At 40.2% G+C, this 23,397-nt stretch overlaps 1 protein-coding gene across 10 annotated transcripts in view; it reads right to left on the minus strand.

Annotated features, from left to right (window-relative positions):
* SRPK2 (SRSF protein kinase 2) overlaps positions 1-23,397 on the minus strand; it is a 271,418-nt gene that overhangs the window by 37,943 nt on the left and 210,078 nt on the right. For all 10 annotated transcript variants that reach the window (XM_021719442.1, XM_021719445.1, XM_008071760.2 and 7 more), the window contains 4 exons: positions 15,308-15,416; positions 13,510-13,597; positions 13,197-13,284; positions 9,145-9,251 (listed from right to left, as the gene is read on the minus strand). In XM_021719442.1, the coding sequence (XP_021575117.1) occupies positions 9,145-9,251; positions 13,197-13,284; positions 13,510-13,597; positions 15,308-15,416 (392 nt within the window). The remainder of the gene's footprint in view (positions 1-9,144; positions 9,252-13,196; positions 13,285-13,509; positions 13,598-15,307; positions 15,417-23,397) is intronic.

Below are 23,397 nucleotides of genomic sequence, written 5' to 3' on the forward strand. Positions count from 1 at the left end.
TTTTTTGAGTTGGAGTCTCACTCTGTCGCCCAGACTGGAGTGCAGTGGCCGCTTCTGGCCATGGCAGCCTCGACCTGCTGGGCTCCGGCGATCCTCCCGCCTCAGGCTTCCAAGTAGCCAGAATTACAGGCATGCGCTACCATGCCCAGCTAAGTTTTTTTTGATTTATTGTAGAGATGAGGCCTCGCTGCCCAGGCGGGTCTCGAACCCGCGGGCTCAGGCAATCCACTCACCTCAGCCTCCCAAAGGCGCAGGATTACAGGCTGAGCCACCGAGCCCGGCTTGGACAGTTCTTAAACTGCCGCTCATTGATTCATTGTGTTACCCCGTCTGAGATTTAATCTGTCTGAGCTTTTATTTTCATATCTATAAAAGGTGGAAAACATATCTATTAGATACAAACATAGTAATAATTAAAAATTAATATGTGGGGCCGAGCACGGTGGCTCACATCTGTAATCCTAGCATTTTGGGAGGCCGAGGCTAGAGGACTGCCTGAGCCCAGGGATTCGAGACCAGTCTGGGCAACCTGGCAAGACCTTACCTCTACAATAAGTCAAAAAAATTAGCCAGGTGTGATGGCGCACGAATATGGTTCCAGATAACTGGAAGGTTGAGACAGAAGGATCACATGAGCTCAGCAGGTTGAGGCTGCAGTGGCCGTGGGAGTGCCACTGCACTCAGCCTGGGAGACAGAGTGAGACTCTGACTCAAAAATAATAATCTGTGGAAAACTTACAAAAGCAAGGTCTAGCACACAGGAAGCTCAAAATAAATGGTAAAAATGAATGAAGTCAGAAGATATGTATATAGTGACCAGGTAATTATAATGTCCTATGACACTTATTTGTAAAAATTAACTAACTTTTCTTTAGAAATGGGGTCTTGCGGCCGGGCTCAGTGGTTCAGGCTGTAATCCTGTGCTTTGGGAGGCTGAGGTGAGTGGAATGCCTGAGCCCGCGGGTTCAAGACCCGCCTGGGCAGCTTGGTGAGCCCTCATCTCTACAACAAATCAAAAAAATTAGCCAGGCATGGTAGCACACGCCTATAGTTCCAGCTACTTGGAAGGGCTGAGGCGGAAGGATTGCCGAAGCCCAGGAGGTCGAGGCTGCGGTGGCCGGGAGCAGCCACTGCACTCCAGTCTGGGTGACAGAGTGAGACTCCAACTCAAAAAAGAAAAAGAAATGGGGTCTTGCTATGTTGCCCAGGCTGAAGTGTAGTGGCTATTCACATGTACAATCACAGTACAATGTAGTCTTGAAATTCTGGCCTCAAGTCATGCTCCTGCTTCAACTTCCTGAGGACCTGGAACTACAGGCATGTGCCACCACGCTCAGCGCCTAAGTCACTAACTAAAATTTCTGGGTTATAGTTTTCTCAATTTCTAATATAAAAGGGCTGTACTTCATAGCTTGTATGGTACATCCCAGCAATAAAACTTTGATTCTATAATTTTGTTCTATTTGAACTATTTTTAAATGGTTTTATTTTCAAAAACAGCATTTCTGTCTTAACCAGTGAAGTTTAAAATAACAAAACACCACAGAATCACTGACCAACACTGATGGGCACTCTTAACCTCACTAACACAGAATAATTGTGATTATGGGGAAAACAAAGCAAAACAAAACAAAAAAGGACTCAAGTCTCACCACCAAGGATAGATCTCCCCTTTCAAAATCTGACATAGTTAAAAGAAGCCTTTACTGATTCTTCTCCCTTTTGCTTATCAAATCATAGTTTCTCTTGCCTAAAAACCATACTTGGTGTCAGCAGTAGGAGGCAGCAGAGATCCAGTGGCTGCTAGGAAAGCCCAGATCAGTCTAAGCACAGATGGGCCAAGACGGGGCTGTCAATCACCCCACTCAGATGGCAGATCACACACATCAGGAACAGGTGCCAGGTTTCCCTATGTCGAGTCCGTCTCAGAGTTCAGCCACAGTGCAGAAGTGAAGGCAGAATTCAAGGCTGGGAGCTAGCAGTCTCCCATCCAGTTCAGGAACTAATTAGCTACAGGCTTCCCTGAACTTCCAATTCACCTGCAATATATAAGGGGCTTGCTCAAAATGGTCTTGAAGGTTTTTTTCTGTAACCAGCATCTGTGTCAAGTAGCATCTGTTACTAGTCTTAACGACACAAACCTGCTTCTCTCCTTCATGAATGCTCGAAATAGGTCCTATAATCTTGGAGACAAAAGGAGTAAGAATCATGTGGAGACTTCTCTAGAAGGCTGTCCCCCCGGCCCTTCTCACTGCTCAGAGAGTAAAGTCCCCTCCAAAATTCTAAACTGTAAAGAGAAGCAGAATGAAAGCACTTTCCAAAATGTGTTGATCCTGATGATGATGCGAGAGCTTTCTTCTTCTTGCACCTGAGCAAAGGACACAGGGCAGTGAGACTGCCTGCCTCCTCCTCTTGTCGGCAGCAGAAGCCAATGAAGCACCAGGGGAAACCCAAGCAGGCGGCCAGATGGGCTGGCAGAGGAAGGGAGGCTGGCCCCAAGCAGGAGGCCTTAATTTAGATATTAATTACTTGTGGGTGTGGAGGAAAACACCAGAGGGGCTCTCCTCAAGTTCTGAGAATTTCCTACTAGAAAAGCTGAGGCTCCCGCTGGATTTCTCTTCCTCAGTGAAAGACGTGAGGCGAATCCTACAAGGTGCTCCTGAAAACCATGACGTTAAACTGACGGGAGGAGCATGGGAATACCTGTCCCAATAAAACAGGCCAAGGCCAAGAGACACACTCAGACCCCCAAATACAGGGGGTGTCGTCCTGATGCACGCTGTCCTGAGACACCCCTTGCTCCTTGTTCTTTCTTGCTCTAACTGGTGAGAACTGATGAGAAAAGTCATCAGTTGCCCTCCTGAGTATCATCAGGAGGAACAACAAAGCTGCCATGCCCAGCACTCAGCCTCCACCAGGAGTTGGCTCACCATGCTTCTGAGTTGAGGACTAGCATCCTGAGAGGACCACATACACCCCTAGGCTGAACAGACCCAAAAGTGGGTCTCAAAATGAGACTCAAAATGTTTACCACTTTAAAATGAAAACATCTGGTCTAAAGCTGAACTATACTGGCTTGATCATAATAAATTTACTGATGACTAGGGTCACTGAAATAATTAAAATAGTAAATAAATACTAAGTGCAGACAAAAACCAGTCAATGGTTAGAATGAGACAGCCTGCAGGTCTGCACCCCACAGCAGGCGCGCATGGAAAGCACTGGATTTTGAAGGTCCCATTAGCTTGCACACTGCAGCACATGATTGCAAGTTATCTACTTCATAAAATTGAATGGCCACACTCAAACAATCTGATTACTAGCACTATTATTAAGGCACAAGAAAACCATTTACTACAAAGAGAGACATAAATGCATACTTCCACAGATACACACTGTAATTTAAAATAATTTTCTATGGAGGTCATTGAACATTACTCTACAGTTAAGAGCACGGACTCTGGATTTACACCATCTGGATTCAGTAGGGAAGGCAGAGGAAGATTTTTAATCCTCCCTGTGTAACACCTTCTATAGGGTGAGGACCGTAACACCCCTGGCCTCACAAGGTTGTGGTGAGGACTAGAAGCATGATACCAAGAACTTAATCAGCGTTGAAAGAGCACAATACATGTCAACTACAATCATGAAAACAGAAAGACTAGTAATATAATTTTAAGGTCCAGGGCTATAGCTGTAATTGCTAGTTTTTCCAGCATTGTAGCAAAGTCGCCAAAATCAAGCCTTGCCCTGGACAAGCTTCATCTAATTAATGGCAAGCAGCCATGTACTCACAAAGTTTCCATAAAGGACAATGAATTAAACTATAAAGTTTTCAAAGGCAAAATGCCAACTACCCTTTCAATTACACAAAAAAGCCAAAGCCACTTTTAAAGAGTAGCAAAGAATTTTAAAGATACCATCACCTGAGGCACATCTTTTAATGCACCACAAATAATGTCAACACAAACACCCTTTTTCTCTTTTCAGTACAAGAAAAAAAATAAAAGGTAGACACAAAATAGGCCTCAATAAAATGACATTAAAAAAAAATGAAAACTGGGGCAATAAACAGTCACAAGACTCCATGCTTGTGGCCAGAAAAGCAAGCACAGGGAAGCCCTGGGGAGTGGACTGTACAGTGTCCCCAGAGTCATCACCAGACGCCACCAGGATGGCTCTTTCTACCCAAGCACAGAGTCACCAAGGCTAAATGAGGAAAGCTGAGAACTGCAACTGTGTATAACAAAATTCTGAACAAGCAATTGATTCAGTTCTGTCATTCCTTCTGGAAAATAAGTGGTAACATTTATCTATGAGCCCTTGTAAAGACAAACGGGGACATCCACTTCTTCCTTTAAGGAGGACAACCAAGCAGGATATTTCCTGACCACCTGATTTATGAAGGAAGACACAAAGAGATGCGTGATCCCTAACCCCGAGGTGCTCAGTGGAGTGGATACACGATGGCTACTTTGTGTTATTCATGATGATGAATGCTTTATAAATCGTCCCTCATTCTTAATCTCCACAGTAAAGCTACAAATTATGTATTACTAGCCTGAGTTTACAAATGAGGAAACAGGCTCACAGAGCCTAAGTAAACTTGATCAGGGTCACAACATAGGAAGACCCAAAGCTAGAATCTGAAGTCAAGTCTACTGCACTTTGCACTTTCTCCTAGTCTAGTAGTTAACAAGAGGAAACTTTTCTTTCCCCAGGGGACATTTGACAAAGTTCAGGGACATTTCTTAATTGTCACAACCAGGGATGGTGGTGGCTAATCCAGGCATCAAGGGGTAGAGGTCAGGGCTGCTGCTAAATACCCTATGATGCACAGGGCAGGCATCCAAACAAAGAGCCGTCTGGCCTGAAAAGTGAACAGTGCCAGGGTTGAAAAGACTTGGCCTATACCATAAGACCTTGCAATCATTAGCTACAAGACCAAATGTGAGCTGGAGGCATGAATGTATAGCACTCTTAACTGGGCAGCATTAAAAGTCTTTGTCACAATGGTAGGATTTTGGTTGAGCCTTAAAAATGTGGGTAGAAAAGAGGGGACGGCATTTCCAGCAGCCTAGGACAAAAGAAATGACCAAACGTGGGGACAAAAAATGGCAAGGTGCATTTAGGGGTTAAGACAATGATGATTAAGTACTTTCTCTAAACTGTCTACAAAATTAAATCAGTAAAAATTTATGAATAAAAACTCTAGTAAATCTGCATGCTTGGGACATCTTTGAATATTCATAAGAAATGGGTAACTTGGTAGACTCCAGGAGGGAAACAGGGTACCTGAATTTTGTTTGTTGAGGGGAAATACAGGTTGACACCAGATTGTAGAAGACCATAAGTAGGTTCCCAGGAAGACAAGTAACTTAAGCAGACACAGGTCCAGTCACATTCCAAACTTATGACATGCTGCTGGGCAAAACGGTAAATCCATGAGTGCCAAAGCCAGACTATCTGGGTGAGAACTCCTACTCTACCATGTACTACTTTTTAAGTTACTTCCTAACTAGGGGCAAGTTACTTAATCTCTTAGGCCTCAGTTCACTCTTGATTAAATCAGAAAAGTAATAATTCCTATTTCATAGGTTTATTATGAGGACTTAGTGAGTTAAATTTTGCCACACACTTAGAACCACAGTTGGCACACAGAAAGCACTGAAAAATATTTGCGTTTATAAGTAATAGTATTTCATGACATCTTCACAGTAACCTAATGAGGAAGGCACCATTGTTATTGCCACTTTATTGATGATGATATTGTGGCTTATAGAAGTTAAGTACCTTGACCAAAGTCCTTTGGCTAAAGCAGGGTACACTGACTCCAAACCCAACCTCTTAATCACTCCATATATTGCTTCATGAAGGCCAAGAACATTAAGCTTTAGCAAGCAGGCGATGGGAAGCTGCTAAAGGTTTCTAAATGGGAATATGAATTATTAAGGCAAGGTTTTCCTGGAAGGCAACTGGCAATGGAATGGAGAATAAACTGGAATGGGATGGGTTAGGCTAGGCGCAGGAAGAGCAGGGAGAAAAACCTGTAGAAAGACGTGAGTCGGGAAGGACAGTGCTGGAAATGGAAAGAACTGGGAGAGTAAAAACATGACATGGGAGGGTTCAATTGGCAGATGTCTGTGGCAGTATAGCAAGTAGCACAGCAAGGAGATGGCAGAACGTGTTGATTCCACCTGCCTTGACAACAGCAAAAGAATGTCAAGAAAGTTGACCTAACCTGGCTTGTTCTGGGAAATTACAAAACTATGTCGGTCTGTCAAGAAAGACCTTCCCAGCAATACCCAGGAATCAGAAATATGGAACCCTCAAGCTGAAGCAAAGGGAGTGAGGGGAAACGCAAGTATGCAGATTATTAACTAAGATATGTAACTTCGTAAATTACTTACTACATTGGAAGTTCTAAGCATAGAAAAAAAATTCAGATTCCAGGATATTTTTCTTAAATAAAGATGAGTTCACGCACACAATCAAAACCACACCAAACCAAAGTTCCATTAACACTGCAAACTACAACAAAATGCAGACCACATGACAGAATCAAAATTTCATCAGGAAATTTTTCTGGACTAATGAAATATTTCAAGAGCTCTTTCTCTGCCTCCACAGAGGTCAGGCTACGTGAATTACAGTGAGAATAACACGTGCATTAAATCATCTATTCATTCAACAAGTATGTACTAAGTTCCATTAAACTCTCAGAATGTCATCTTTCAGTGTATAGACTTGCTAAGAAAGGCAAGATTTGCTTTTCTTCTCTGGAATATAAAACATACATTAACAGCTCACCAGTAGATTCACCTTGTTACATGCCAAGTCCAAATGATGACTATGTGGTCAGTAACCTATGGCAACAGCAGACACTTTGAAGGGGCTCTGGGAGATAATAGCGCCTGCAGGACACACATGCAGGCAGCTCTTTCTGAAATTATTTACTGCTTGTTAGAATATGTAAATCCTACAATTATTTTCAGGATTCATTGGTGATAACCAGGAGATTCTTCCCAAGTTTTAACAAAACAGTTTTTTTTGTTAAAGTTTAGAGTTATCACTGAAGTTACAAATAATACCCTAGTGTCATTTGGTAAGTGAATCACTCCAATCAATATCTTAATGTCTATACACACCACATAACTTTTTTTATACTGAAGAAAAAAAGTCATGTTTTTCAATTGAGATATTAGCTTATATTAAAAAGATGAATGAATGTGCTATTTGAAATCTAAGAGGGAACAGACACATTACTAAACAAAACATCACCACAAATCCATAGCAGGCACACAAGTATACTTAGTATAATATGCTGAAGCATCTCAATCCAACTGACAAATAAGCTGACACATAGACCCCTTCTCTCTGCAGGCCCCTTTCTCAAGTAATACCTGAAATGGCAGAAGAAAACCTGCCAACTAGCAGTACAAAAGGATAAGTGACGAGATGGACACCAAAGCAGGCTAAAAAAAAAGTGACCTGCACACAATTCCAAAAGCAAAATCCAGGATGCTTTTTCTATAAAATCTAAGCTTCCAACATTTTATAAAGTGCGTTAAAAGACCTACTCATGAACATGTATGCAAACACATACACTCTAGCCATGTCAGAAAGGCTCCTTTTCAGGCACCCATCTCATGAATTCACAATTCTTTAACCATGAATCACTCCAATTCTTTTCCTATTTAAGAATTCTGGACTCAGGCCTATATTTCATGTCTAGGGCCCTTCGGTAGGCCTAGTCCATGCTTTGGGCTTGGGGTAAGGGGATGGAGCTCCAAACTACCTAGCTCTCTTCTCAAGCAAACAAAGCAATCTCCTTGGTACATTACTTACTCTAAAGAACTGGTCACTGAATCAGAATACATAATCCAGAATAAGTCACATCTGTAATTTTTCCTAACTGAGGCAGTCTAGGCAATGAGTGGACTATAGACTGATTCCATGCAGATAAAATCTGGCAAACACTGCTAATTAGAAGATGATCCACATATTTTCATTCTATAAATATTTACTGAAGCATCATCTCTAAGCCAGAACCTGAGAGTTTTCTTTTGGCCAGACAATTGAATAAAGTATAACTCTAATACAATAATTCCTACATGGCATAAACATTTCTCTTTTCCCTCAGTTTTACTGAGATGTAGTTGACAATAAAAACTGAATTTATGAGCCCGGCTCGGTGGCTCAGCCTGTAATCCCGTGTCTTTGGGAGGCTGAGGTGAGTGGATTGCCTGAACCTGCGGGTTTGGACCCGCCTGGGCAGCGAGACCTCATCTCTACAATAAAAAAAAAAAAAATCAGCCAGGCATGGTAGCGCCATGCCTATAATTCCAGCTACTCAGAAGGCTGAGGCGGAAGGATCGCTGGAGCCCAGCAGGTCAAGGCTGCGGTGGCTGGGAGAGGCCACTGCATTCCAGTTTGGGCAACCGAGTGAGACTCCAACTCAAAAAAACAAAAAACAAAAAACAACTGAATTTATATACAGTATATAATATGATGCTTTGATGTATGTGTATACATTGTGAAATAATTGTCACAAACCAGCTAAATAACCTACTTACTGCACATAGATTTTTGTAGGTGTGGTGAGAAAATTTAAGTTACTCTCTTAACAAATTTCAAGTATGTAATACAGTACTGTTAACTATAATCACTATGCTGTATACTAGATCCACAGAATTTGTTCACCTTATAGCTGAAAGCCTGTAAGCAATTCTTAAATTATCTATGATTTACTCTTTATCCAAGGATACTTAGTAAGTAAACATATAACTTATTTCATCTGAGTTAATTTTTAAGTAACTAACTGGAATATTATGTAGTAAAGATATTGGATAAAACAATTTCTGATTATACCATATCACCTACCTTAAAAAAACTGGCATGCCAAAAGAAATGCATGCCTGACAGTTACAAATTATTGCTCCCATTACAAAACAGAATGAATGGCATATCATTAAATCATGGCATATCAGTAAATTTAAAGGAATTCAAAATGTCACACAATGGTGTGTGTGTGTGTGTGTGTGTGTGTGTGTGTGTGTGTGCATTTTTTCCCCTTTCTTAAATAGGAATTCATACTGAAAGGCTAGTCAGCTGGGGGCTGGGGATTGCTGACAGAAGTCTTACCTGTCGAATGATACTCTTCACACAACGTACTGGGAGGCCTTGATAGTTGGACTTGATGATCCACTTGAGGAGATGGTGGCCAAGTACTTCAAAGACCATGCAGACATCTGGGACATAGTTAAGGATTGTGTGTGGATGCATTTTCTGCAGTGAGGCAGTTATACATCATTGTGTCACTTGCAAAACACTTATTTCTTTATATAAAATACAATATCAACACAATCAGTAATAACAAAAGTGGTTAAATGCTGTACCTCACTTAAATAACTTATGATTTCTAAACACAGTTGTCCTTCAGTATCCCAGAGGATTGGTTCCAGGACCCTCTTGGACAACAATATCCAAGGATGCTTAATTCCCTAAAAATTAGCACAGTATTTGCATATAACCTATGCACATCATCCTGTATACTTTAAATAATTTTTTTTTTTTTTTGAGTTGGAGTCTCACTCTGTCGCCCAGACTGGAGTGCAGTGGCACGCTCCCAGCCACCACAGCCTAACCTACTGGGCTCCGGTGATCCTTCCACCTCAGCCTTCCAAGTAGCCAGAACTACAGGCGTGTGCTACCATACCCGGCTAATTTTTTTTGATTTATTGTAGAGATGAGGTCTCACCAAGTTGCCGAGGCGATCTCGAACCCGCGGGCTCAGGCAATCCACTCACCTCAGCCTCCCAAAGGTGCGGGATTACAGGCTGAGCCACCGAGCCTGGCTAATAATTTCTTAAATACAATATCTAATACCATGTAAATGCTACATAAATAGTTGTTATACTCTATTTTTTGAAGTTGTATCATTTTTTATTGTTGCACTGCTGTATTTACTAAATGTGTACTCCAAACAACCTTACAAAATAATATAATTACCCCCACCATATAAATAAGGACACTTCAGAGAGCGCCAGGCAGCCAAGTCACCAATAAAGCCCACACTGAGCTGAGCCTATCTCAGCACACTCCTTCTTGAAAATCAGCAATTAAAATGGGCAAGACTGAAACCTCACAGGAACTGATGTGGAAAAAAATAAAGAGCTCCACTGTCCTGAGTGTCCTAATGGCCTGACTAAATTGCTACATGTGAGGCCACATAAAACACATTATGAAACAAGTGTATTAAACACAATAAAGACTTATTTGATCTTTTCCTTGAAGAATATCTTTCACTGCATATCAATTTTAATACTAGATCAATTTTAATATTATAGGCAGCTATTAAGAATGTATGGCCACAATTTAAGACAGAATTAAGACCATATATCACAATAAAATCTCAGGAATCTGTTTTGTTGTTGTTTGTTTTTTAAAAGTTGCTATGTTGCCCATGCTGGACTTAAATTCCTGAACTCAAGCGGATCCCCTTAGCTTCCTGAGCAGCTGAAACTATAGGAGCACACCAACACACCTGGCTTGAATTTTTTTTTAACAGAAATTTTAGTCAACCACTTAACCTCCAGAACTATGACCCTCCCCCCACCCAATATAATCGTACATTCATGTTGTTCCTACAGAAAGATTTTAATTGGTTCTGACACCCTTTGAGAGTATGTTGTTCATCCCTGGAGGTTGACTGATGACTTTAGTATCAAAAAAGGTTAGTGGACTTAACTAATCAACTATAATATCTGGATCTATCACATTATCACAATAACTATCATCTTAAACAGTTTAAGGAAAAGAGAAAGCTGTTTCTATACTACTGGAGAACTTAAGCACTACAACTTATGCATAGGTAACCTAAAGCCATAAGTATCTTACTATTTCCCAGGCTCATTACAAAAATGGCAAATTATTTAAGGACTAAAGTTAGTAGCAGATGTAGGACCAAAGCCTAGGACTTCCAAAATATGAGCCGTATCTTCCCAAAGCATTGACACATTTAAACTATGATGATTTCTTAGCATTTTATTTAATAGGGAAAATAGCTACTAGAATGTATATATATCTCAAAAAAAAAAAAAAAAAACTCCATTTAACTACCACTCAGGTGGCTTCTCCAAAGAGACCCTCTCCCAGTGAGCAATCCCAGGAAAGGTCTTGCAGGTCTGACATGAGAAGAAACTGCCCTGCCCTCTTCCAGTTATATATCTATCTAAAGGGAAAAGTACACTCAGCAGTGAGCAGAAATGATCTGGAGTCAAAGGGTGAGGTGGCATCAGCAGACACTGCTGCTTCCTACTCTCCTCAAGGCTAATTTCGAGAATACGAGGGGCCTTTAAAAAAGTTTATGGGAAGCCGGGCTCAGTGGCTCAGCCTGTAATCCCGTGCTTGGGAGGCTGAGGTGTGGATTGCCTGAGCCCGTGGGTTCGAGACCCGCCTGGGCAACTTGGTGAGACCTCATCTCTACAATAAAAAAAAAAAAATTAGCAGGGCATGGTAGCGCATGCCTGTAGTTCCAGCTACTTGGAAGGCGGAGGTGGAGGATCTCCGGAGCCCAGCAGGTCGAGGCTGCAGTGGCTGGGAGTGGCCACTGCACTCCAGTCTGGGTGACAGAATGAGACTCCAACTCAAAAAACAAACAAACAAACAAAAAAGTTTATGGGAAATGTATATTATCAAAATATGATTAATGGATTTCAAAATTTCTGTGCACCAAAATAAACTCGTACTAACTTGTTATAAAATATCTGAGCAGGATCTAGTTTGAGGCACAAGAAGGATATGACATCAGTTTGAAAGGAGCCCCTATCAGAGCAACATGAATGCTGCAAAATGAAGAACAAACATCATATTTATGATGAAGTTTGGAAGAATGATGAAATCATTGCTGCTTTATGAAAAGTTTACAGTAACAATGCCCCAAATAAAAAATTAATTTACAAATGGATAACTCTTTTTAAGAAGGGACAAGACAATGTTGAAGATGAAGTCCACAGTAGCAGACCATCCATCTCAATTTATGAGTAAAAAATTAATTTTGTTTGTACACCCTAACTGAAGAGAACTTAGGAGAAAACAATACTGTTGAAATGTCATTCAAACAAGCCTTTAGAAATCCATTTTTGAAATATCAAGGAAATTTAAATGAGGAATTTGTTGTGATATCAAGAAACTGTTAGTTTATTTAGTAAGTTCTATGCACACATATTAAAAAGTTCGTATTTTTTCAAAGATGCACACTGACATTCATAGAGGTAAAAGAGCATGACTTCTAGGATTTGCCATAAGATAATTCTGCAAGAAAGGATAGATGGAGTACATATGGCCAGACTGTGTAAAGTATTAAACTTGGGTGATGGATTTATAAGCATTTGCTGCAGTATATGCTCTACTTATATTCATTGAAAATTTTCAAAATAAAACCCTTTAAAGAAAAACAATGAGGGTCTTTCCATTAAACACAGGCTTACATCAGATTCACCAACTCAGAAGGGAGGGGAGAGGAGGGAAGGGGGGGGAGGGATGCATAGTGTAAAAAATAGTAAAAGCAAGTGAACTTTTACTCGGCTTTTATAAAATAGATAAACTGGGAATAAAATCAAGAAAACCAAAATGCTTCTAGGTTCATCTCTGCAGGAACAATTACTTGATAGACTCAATTATATAATTTTGGAAATAGAATTCAGAATTAGTACTGTTCAATACTAACAGTACTCAAGTGCAGCTCTGGGATGTCAAAATTTACAAAGCATCTCTCCTTTTCTTATCTCAACCAATGTGTCACCCTCATATTGGGCTCTGCAACCACTGGAGACACATAGGAAGTCCTTGTGCACTGATTTTAGAAAGTTTACAACACAAAGAAGTGCCGAAGTATGTTTTAGTCGATCACCACAAAAAATAAATTTTACTACAATTAATGAAAAATAAATCTATAATTAATTCCATGCCAAAATTAAGTCAAGTTGTAGTTTTAAAAAAAGAGTTTCTAAGAAGCTATACCAAAAGCCCCCAAATGTCCTTGCAAACCACTCTAGGTGCACCATTTTATAACACTTCACAATGCTATGTTGAGGATGATAAAGCAGCAAAACCTAGAGAAGTTTTAAATAGTTCCATTTTTTAAAAGGAAAAGGGAAAAAAACATAATTCAGGCACCAGGAAGTAAAGGATACGTATCCCATTCATGCCTGAAATCTTGAAGTCATCAATGAGCTGAACCACCATGTCTTTGTTTGGGTCACTAGGATCACTTTCTCGAACCTATGCAAAAAATAAAATAAAATAAAAGCACAGAGGAGTAAGACAGTGCATCTTTTGCCACTAAACCAATCAACACTGTTTTAATAAAGCAGTATTTTGAAAATATTTAGCATTTGATCTTATAAAAAATAGTCGATTTTAATTTAGTATAGCTCAGAAAAATTCCCTGTAAAATTTTAAGTCATTAGTTTTCCACATATATAATCACATTTTTGCAATACTTACACATTTGAGCAATTTTATTTCATCCAAGGCTGTCTCTGTATAATGCTGGGCACTTTTTACAACTTTCATTGCAACAAATCTTTTACCCCTTTAAAGAAAAAAACAACACACATTTATTTATATTATCAAAGAAATGATTGTCACAGGTTGAGCATCCCTAATTCAAAAATCCAAAATCTGAGCCAGGTGCAGCAGCTCAAGCCTGTAATCCCAGCACTTTGGGAGGGCAAGGCAGGAGGATTGCTTAGGCCCAGGAGTTTGAGAACAGCCTAGGCAACAGAGAGACACCTCATCTTTACAAAAAGTTTTTTTTTTTTTTTTAATTAACAGGGTATGGTGGCACATGCCTGTAGTCTCAGCTACTCGGGAAGCTGAGGCAGAAGGATCACCTGAGCCCAGGAGGTCAAGGATGTGGTGAGTTGTGATCATGCCACTGCACTATTGCTTGAGTGGACACAGTGAGACCTTGACTCAAAAGATGCTCCAAATTCTGAAACATTATGAATGTTGACAAGACATCACAAGTATAAAATTCTATATTTGACCTCAGGTGACAGGTTACAGTCAAAACATAGTAAAAACCTTGTTTCATGCAGAAGATTATTTAAAATATCATACAAAAATGTCATTAGGCTATGTGTATAAGGCATGTAAGAAACATGAATGAATTTTGTTTTTCGACTTGGGTCATATACCCAAGATATTACATTAAATATATGCAAACATTCCAAAACCCAAATCACTTCTGGTCCCAAGCATCTCTGATAAGGAAAACTCAATTTATAATGAGATCTATCCAATAAATATAAACTTTTCATGAGCTTTATTTTCCTTTCAAATAGTACTTTCAAATAGTGTGGCCACAACAAAGTAGCAGGTGGGATCAAGACAATCTCTTTTCTGTTTTGTCGTTAAGTTTTGTTATAGTTAAAATATGCCAAAAAGATGTCATAGTTATCACAAATAGTAAGGGAAAGTGTCCTCTTATAACACTTTTGTTTCAGTTGATACACACACACACACACACACACACACACACACACACACACACACCCCACTGCTTGTGTGCAATACACATGCATATGTACTGGGTAGCAATGAAGTTTCTTACTTATGGGTAGGTCATGGCTTTAAAATGTTAGAAAAGAGGCTGAGTGTGGTGATACATGCCTAAAATCCCTACAGTTTGGGAGACCAAGGCAGGAGGAATGGTTGACCCCAGGGTTCAAAACTAATCTAGGCAACATAGCAAGACCTCATCTACAAAAACAAATAAACAAACAACAAAAAAAAATTAGCCAAGCATGGTGGCACACTCCTGTAGTCCCTGCTACTTGGAAGGCTGAGGTGGAATGATCACTTGAGCCCAAGAGTTCAAGGCTGTGGTAAGCTATGATTGTGCCACTGCACTCCAGCCTGGGCAACAGAGTGTGATCCTTACTCAAAAAAAAAAAAAGAAAAAAAGTTAGAAACCACGAGTTTTAAAAAGCCTATACATTAATTATTTTACATTTGGTCTTTTTTTCTGAAATGGATGAATTACTAGAAAAATATCCCAATATAACAAATTTTAAGGACTAAGCCTCAGAAATAAAGCTAGAAGAAAGTAAATATTTTAAGATTTGAAATGAACTTCAGGTTAAGGGGTCAAAAGTCTAGCTAGCTGGGGCAGGCCTGTGCTAAGCTAAGTACTTTACATAACACAACAAAGCAGATGCAACCCTCAGTTATACCTTCTTAGGACACAGATGATGAACCAGGTCAGGATTCAAATGCATAAATGAAAAAGAACACTTACTGCATATCCCAGCACAGCCAGACAGTAGAGAAGTGCCCCCATCCGAGCTTTCTAATAACATGATACCGGCCATTGAAGAGGTCTCCAATTTTCACTGGATGATAGCCACCTTAAACAACAACAACAAAAAGCTAATTCAAAATATCAGAAAAACAGCAACAACTCATCTCTCTCTTTGTCAATTCTTAATGTCATTAAAGAAAGCACTACATAACACAATCAGATTAAACATGTTTAATGGTGACTTCTGGGCAAGATAGCGATGGGACAGGTCTGAATGAGAATCTCCACAAAACCCAGGATCCAGAAAGATTCTCTGCATGAGTGGGCGTGTGCCAGTGGGTGAGTGAAAATCCATCTGAGGGGAGACTCGAGTTCATGCACCCAGGGGTCTCCTCCAGAAGTGACTGCAACCTACCACTACCCTGAGATTGGAGACCTGGGTGCACAGAATCGTCTGCGGTTCTCATGGCTCTCTTGAGAGGAGGCAGCAGAGAACAGTCACCCCTCACCACCTGATATCCAGCCCACACCATCATCTGCAGTAGCAGACCAGGCACAAGCAGGAGGAACCATGGAGAAGGCAAGTCATGGAAATCTGGAATAAAGCCCTAACATCATTGATGAGAAGCCAACAGGCGCCATCTTCTCAATCCGAGGACCAGGCAGAGACCTGCACTGCCAAGCCCAGTTCTGTCCAGTCTCCATCTTAGAACCCAGGGCTATCCTATCATTGGACTCAGAGAGATAGATACCCCTCCCCCAGGCTGGAACAAGCACAGGCATATCAGATCTGAGTGGGAGACTTGACAGCAGCAGCAGCAGCAGCAGCAGAGTCAGGTGAGTCTGTATCTGATCTATCCTCCTCCCACAGTAGTCAGTGGGGCATGTGACCCACGCTGAAAGGAACCCTATCAGCCTGCACAGAGAGTAGAGGGGAGGGGCTAGAGACTGGAGCCACTCTTTAAGACGGAGATAGCAGCCAAAAAAACCCTGGAGTTACAAAAATGGCCATAGAATAAGGTTTTTTTGTTTCTTGTTTGCTTTTCGTTTTGGTTTTAGTTTTCCTTTTCTTCTTTCTGTTTTTGTTTATGTTTTTATTGCTTTTTTAAAAAACATTTTCTATCTGTATATGGGTATTTTTGAGGGAGAGTACACCAACGGGGGGGTTGTTTGTTTTTAAGATTGCCTGTATTTTTTTTTGTTTCTTCTGTCTTTGTTTCTCTGTTTATGTATTAGTTGGTACGCCTGTCTGTTTTTCTTCTTCTTCTTCTTCTTCTCCTCCTCCTCCTCTTCTTCTTCTTCTCGCTCCACCTTCCTTTCATCTTCCTCCATCCTTTTCCATTCTTTCCCTTTTTCTTATCTCATTTTGCTTTCAGGGGGCAAACAGACATTCCCACTGCATAGATAGATTGTAAGGCAGTGGGAAGTGGGTTCCAGAGGGTCCACACACCTCAGCAGATACTGGAATCTGCAGATAGTTTCTGAATCACAGCTCCCCCCTTAATAAAATCTTAAAATTGCAAAAAGCACAGGCCCCAATCCCAGTCCAGCTTCAGAACTGAACAAAACCAGAGGATCTACATAAGGAAGAAAAGGAGATTGAGCAAACAGAAATAAAGGCTATCCCTCCATCACTGAACAACAGAATTAAAGAAGAGGTTTTTAAAAAAGGAGGAGGAAAACGTACACAAACGAAGAAAAATCAAAGGAAGAATATGAGTCTCACACAGAACCCTGGGAGGTCAGCCACTGAGAATACAGACTTTGGAACTCAAACAATGAAGAGCCCCCAGGATGACTGGTCTCAAACCACAAACCCAGATATCAAGATATTAATAGAGAGAAAAAATAGAAATGAGGAGAGACAAGAGTAAAGAGTGAAGGAGTTGATAACTGAGGTAACAGCATAAAGAAAACAGTGAATGAAATAAATAACAAACTGATAAGCATGCAAAGCAGAATTAAGCAAGCAGAAGAATCTCAGAGCTTGAGGACCAAAATATGGAACTAACCCAAACTGTTGAAAACATAGAAAAGAAGCTTTAAAAGACAGAACAAACCCTCCAAGAGATGAGTGATTATTTCAAGAGACCAAAGCTAAGATTAATTGGAAGCCCTGAGACAGACAGAGAGAAAGAGAACACCCTGGAGCAAACAGTACATGAAATTATCCAAAAACTTCCCTCATCTCACCAGTGATGCGACCATTCAAACACAAAAGATTCAGAGAACCCCTGCAAGACAACAAATGAGAAGGCCAATTCCCAGACACATAGTAATTTGCCTACACAAAGTAGGTATAAAAGGAAAAAATACTGCCGGGCTTGGTGGCTCAGCCTGTAATCCCGCGCCTTTGGGAGGCTGGGGTGAGTGAATTGCCTGAGCCCGCGGGTTCGAGATCCGCCTGGGCAGCGAGACCTCATCTTTACAATAAATTAAAAAATCAGCCGAGCATGGTAGCGCATGCCTGTAATTCCAGCTACTTGGAAGGCTGAGGTGGAAGGATCGCCGGAGCCCAGCAGGTCTAGGCTGCGGTGGCCGGGAGCGGCCATTGCACTCCAGTCTGGGTGACAGAGTGAGACTCCAACTCAAAAAAAAAAAAAAAAAGGAAAGAAAAGAAAAAAATACTAAAGGCAGCAAGAGAAAAACGTCAGACTACCAACTGGGGAAGGCCAATTAGAATAGCAACAGATTTATCTACAGAAACACTTCAGGTTAGGAGAGCATGGAGTCCAATCTTCAAGGTTCTCAAAAATAAACAATTTCAACCAAGAGTGACCTACACAGTTAAGTTTCATCAGTGATGGAGAATTAAAATCCTTCCCAGACATTCAATCCCTAAAAATTTACATTGCCTCCAGACCAGTTCTATAAGAAACACTTAAGAAAGTATTAAACATTGAAGAAAGGAAAAAAAGAATGATAACATCCTTCCCAAGAATGCAGGAAAAAGACTGAAAATACATGTGAATCAACCCAAAAAATCAAAAGAAAAACAAAAAAAAACCCAGCAGCAATGACAACAAATTCTATAAGAACCTCATGATAGAGAAAAACTCTCACATCTCAATAATTAGCCTGAATATTAATGGACTAAATGTACTGCTGAAAAGACACAGAATGACAAATTGGATAAAATATCATGAAGCAACAATATATTGTTTCCAAGAGACTCATCTCACCAGAAAGAATACTCACAGACTCAAAGAGAATGGGAAACAAAATTTCATGCGAACAGAACACAAAAGAAAGCAAGAGTCATAATCTTAATATCAGACAAAATACCCTTTTAAGCTATCAAAAATATAAATAGATATGGAAGGTCACTACATAATGATAAAAAGTTCAATCCATCAACAAGAAACATCCATCCTAGATATATATGCACCTAATATAGGAGCACCACCTTTCATAAAGCAGCTTCTAGGTAAACTTAAAAAAAAATAAGATATTGACTCTAACACTATCATAGCAGGGGACTTAAACACCCCACTAACAACCCTACAGTAGATCATCAAGACAAAAAGACACCAAGGAAATCTGGAACCTCAATGTGATGCTTGACCAAATGGACTTAACTGATACCTACAGAACACTACACCACAGAATATACATTCTACTTATAACCACATGGAATGTACTCTAAAATTGACCACATCCTAGGCCATCAATCAAGCATAAGCAAATACTTTAAGATTGAAATTCTGCCATGTACCTTCTCAGGAATAAAAATAAATATCAACACCAACAAAGTTCTCCCCAAACACACAAAGACATGGACACTAAACGGCATGATGCTAAACAACTTCTGGGTCAACACAGAAATAAAAACAGAGATTAAAAGATACCTAGAAACAAATGAAAATGAAGAAACATCTTGCCAAAATCTCTGGGGTGCCATGAAAGCAGTCTAAGAAAGGCATTCATATCTCTATGAACATATATGAAGAAAATGGAAAGATCACAAGTTAACAGTCTAACAAATCACCTAGGAAGCTGGAAAAGCAAGACCAGCAAAAACCTAACTTCAGCAGAAGAATCCAGATCACCAAAATAAAAGCCCAAATTCAAGACATAGAAGACAAAAATACAATACAAAAAATAAATAAATAAATGAAGCCAAAAGCTGATTCTTTGAAAGGATAAACAGGATTGATGGACCTCTAGCTAGACTAACCAAGAAAAAGAGAGAAAAAGTCCAAATAAACACAATCAGAAATGCAAAGGATCAAGTTACAACTGACTCCAAAGAAATAAGATTATCAGAGATAACTATGTACACTTGTATGGAAACAAACTCAAAAACCTAAATGAAATGGAGGACTTTCTGACATCCTACAACCTCCCCAGGCTGAAACAAGAAGAAACTGAGACCCTAAAAAAACCAATAACAACCCAGGAAATCGACTATGTCATAAGAAAACTACCCACAAAAAAAAAAAAAAAAGCCCTGGACCAGATGGCTTTCCAGCAGAATTCTGCAAAACATACAAGGAGAAGTTGATTCCAATCCTACTGAAAATAATCCAGGCAATCAAGAAAGATGGAACTCTTCTCAAATCATTTTATGAAGCTAACATCACATTGATACCCAAACCGGAAAAGATCCAACAAAGAAAGAGAACTACAGGCCAATACCCTTGATGAACACAGATACTAAAATTTTCAACAAGATTCTAGCAAAATGGATCCAACAACACATCTCAAAAATCAGCCACCAAGACCAAGTATGTTTCATCCCCGGTATGCAGAGCTGGTTCAACATCTGCAAGACCATAAATGTAATTAAATACATCAACAGATAAAAAGACAAAAAGCATGTGATTATATCATTAGACTCGGGAAAAGCTTTTGATAAAATCCAGCACCCCTTCTTGATAAAAACCCCAAACATCTAGGTACAAGAGCCATCTACAATATACCCACAGCCAACATACTGCTAAACATACAGAAATTTGAACCATTTCCTCTGAATACCGGATGCCTACTTTCACCGCTCCTGTTCAATATAGTATTGGAAGTCCTAGCTAGAGCAATCAGACAAGAGAGGGAAATCACGGGTATCCAAACAGGAAAAGAGGAAGGCAAGTTATCCCTCTTTGCAGACGACATGATTCTATACCTTGAAAACCCAAGATAATCTGTCAAAAACCTCCTTGCATTGAAAAAGGACTTTGGCAAAGCCTCAGAGTATAAAATAAATATGCAAAAGTCAGTCGCATTCCTATACACCAACAATAAACAAACAGAAATGCAAATAGAAAGTACAACCCTATTTACAATAGCCACAAAAACAATGAAATACCTTGGCATCTTCCTAACCAGAGATGTCACAGAAAGACCTTTACAACGAAAACTACAAAATACTGCCCAAAGAAATTAAAGACGGCACAAACAAATAGAAAAACATTCCATGTTCATGGATTGGAAGAATCAACATTGTTATGATGTCCATCCTACCCAAGGCATCTACAGATTTAACATAATACCCATTAAGTTACCAGCATTATTCTTCCTGGACCTGAAAATGACAATATAGGAACTCATACAGAAACATAAATGACCACGAATAGCCAAAACTATCCTCAGCAAAAAGAAAAAAAAAAAAGATAAAGTGGGAGGTATCACACTGCCAGACTTAAGCTTTATTATAAAACTACACTAATCGCCGGGCTCGGTGGCTCAGCCTGTAATCCCGAGCCTTTGGGAGGCTGAGGTGAGTGGATCGCCTGAGCCCACGGGTTCGAGACCCGCCTGGGCAGCGAGACCTCATCTCTACAATAAATCAAAAAATCAGCCGGGCATAGTAGTGCATGCCTGTAATTCCAACTACTTGGAAGGCTGAGGCAGAAGGATCGCCGGAGCCCAGCGGGTCGAGGTTGCGGTGGCCAGGAGCGGCCACTGCACTCCAGTCTGGGTGACAGAGTGAGACTCCAACTCAAAAAAAAACCTACACTAATCAAAACAGCCTGATATTGGTACAAAAGCAGGCATACAGACCAGTGGAACAGGAGAGATCCCGGAAGCAAAACCTCAATTTCTCAACCAACTCCTCTTCAACAAAGCCTCCGCCACCAACCACTGGGGAGAGAAGAACCTATTCAGGAAATGGTGCTGGGAAAACTGGCTGACCACATGCAGAAGATTAAAACAAGACCCCCTATCTAACACCATACACAAAAATCAATTCTAAACGGATCAAAGACCTAAACGTAAAACCTCAAACTGTAAGAAACTTAGAAAATACAGGAGACACCCTTATGGAAATTGGAACTGGCAACCAATTCCTGATCAAAACCCCAAGTGACCATACCGTAAGAGATAAGGTAGACAAGTGGGACCTCATCAAACTGGCAAGCTTCCACAAAGCCAAAGAAACCATTGAGAGGGCGAGGAGAGAGCCCATACACTGGGGAAAAATATTTGCCAATTGTATATCTGACAAAAGCCTAACATCTAGGATCTACAAGGAACTCAAATGTACCAAAAAGAAAAACACAAACAGTCCCATTACAAAGTGGGCAAAAGATATCAATAGACACTTCTCAAAAGAAGACGTACAAGCAGCCAAAAGATACATGAAAAAATGCTCAGCTTCACTAGTCAACAAAGAAATGCAAATTAAAACCACACTGAGATACCACCTAACTCCAGTCAGGATGGGCATCATCAATAACTCAAGAACAACAGATGCTGGAGAGGATGTGGCAAAAGGAAGCACTTCTACACTGTTGGTGGAAGTGTAAACTAGTACAGCCTCTGTGGAGAACAGTGTGGCAATTCCTAAAGGATCTAAAAATCAACCTTCCATACGACCCTGCAATCCCCCTACTGGGATTATGCCCAGAGGAACTCAAATCACTGTAAGAAAAAGATACCTGCATGTGTATATTTATTGCAGCATTATTCATAATAGCAAAAACATGGAACCAACTGTGCTGCCCATCGAAAGAGGACTGGATTTTTTAAATGTGGTACATATACATGATGGAATATTATACAGCCATAAAGAAGGACAAAATTAGGCCAGGTGCAGTGGCTCACACCTATAATCCCAGCACTTTGGAAGGCCAAGGTGAGAGAACTGTCTGAGCCTACAGGTTCGAGACCAGCCTGGGCAACTCGGCAAGACCTCATCTCTACAATAAATCAAAAAATTAGCTGGACACGGTGGCGTATGCTTGTAGTTCCAGTTACGTGGAAGGCTGAGGTGAAAGGATCACCTGAGTCCAGCAGGATGAGGCTGCAGTGGCCATGAACATGCCACTATACTCCAGCCTGGGCAACAGAGTAAGACTCCAAAAACTCAACAACAACAACAAAAAGACAAAATTATGAACTCCGCAGTAACTTGGATGGACTGAGTCTGTAATGCTGAGTGATCTATCACAGAAACAAAGAACTGAGTATTACATGTTCTCACTCATAAACAGACCTTGAACTATCATAATACTATAAGAAAGGAATTGGCAGTAGTGGGAAACTGCCAAGGGAGGTGAGGGGACACACCTCATCAACAAGTGTACCTGCATAATGAATATTTGTATACCTAACCCTGAACTATACCCCACATATTTAAAATTAAAAATAAAAAAAATGTTTAATAATATAACTTTTTTTCAGGAATAAGTTTCTTCAGAAGAAAAATGTTCTATGAATCTGTACTAGGCATTCTGCTTTAGTTTAAAGAAGCAACAAACCATCCATAATTCCATGGCAATAACTTGAGGTTCTCTATTGAATTCTGGATGTGAACAATATGCACACCACTTAATGACCATTTTTCTCTTAAGTAGTGAGATAAAGTCAAATCTTTTTGGATCTGTTCAAGAAAACTCACCAAAGTAATAGATGTTTGGGCTGTGTAATTCTGCATGCACTAGTACTCCATTATACAGTACATAGCTTTGTGATGGAGGCCTTAATGCATCCTCCAACACAGCTAGTTCTCTCATCACTCTTCTGTCAACTTCAAACTCCTACCTGGAAACATTCCTTAGAAATGAAGAGATGGCTGGAGAGAAAGAGAGGGTGCCCTGTTCAGGAAGACTCGTTGGGGAGGTATGAATGCCTAACTGATATCTGAC

Source organism: Carlito syrichta, unplaced genomic scaffold, assembly GCF_000164805.1.
Source record: "Carlito syrichta isolate Samal-C Ts95f unplaced genomic scaffold, Tarsius_syrichta-2.0.1 Scaffold314713, whole genome shotgun sequence".
Classification (NCBI taxonomy): domain Eukaryota; kingdom Metazoa; phylum Chordata; class Mammalia; order Primates; family Tarsiidae; genus Carlito; species Carlito syrichta.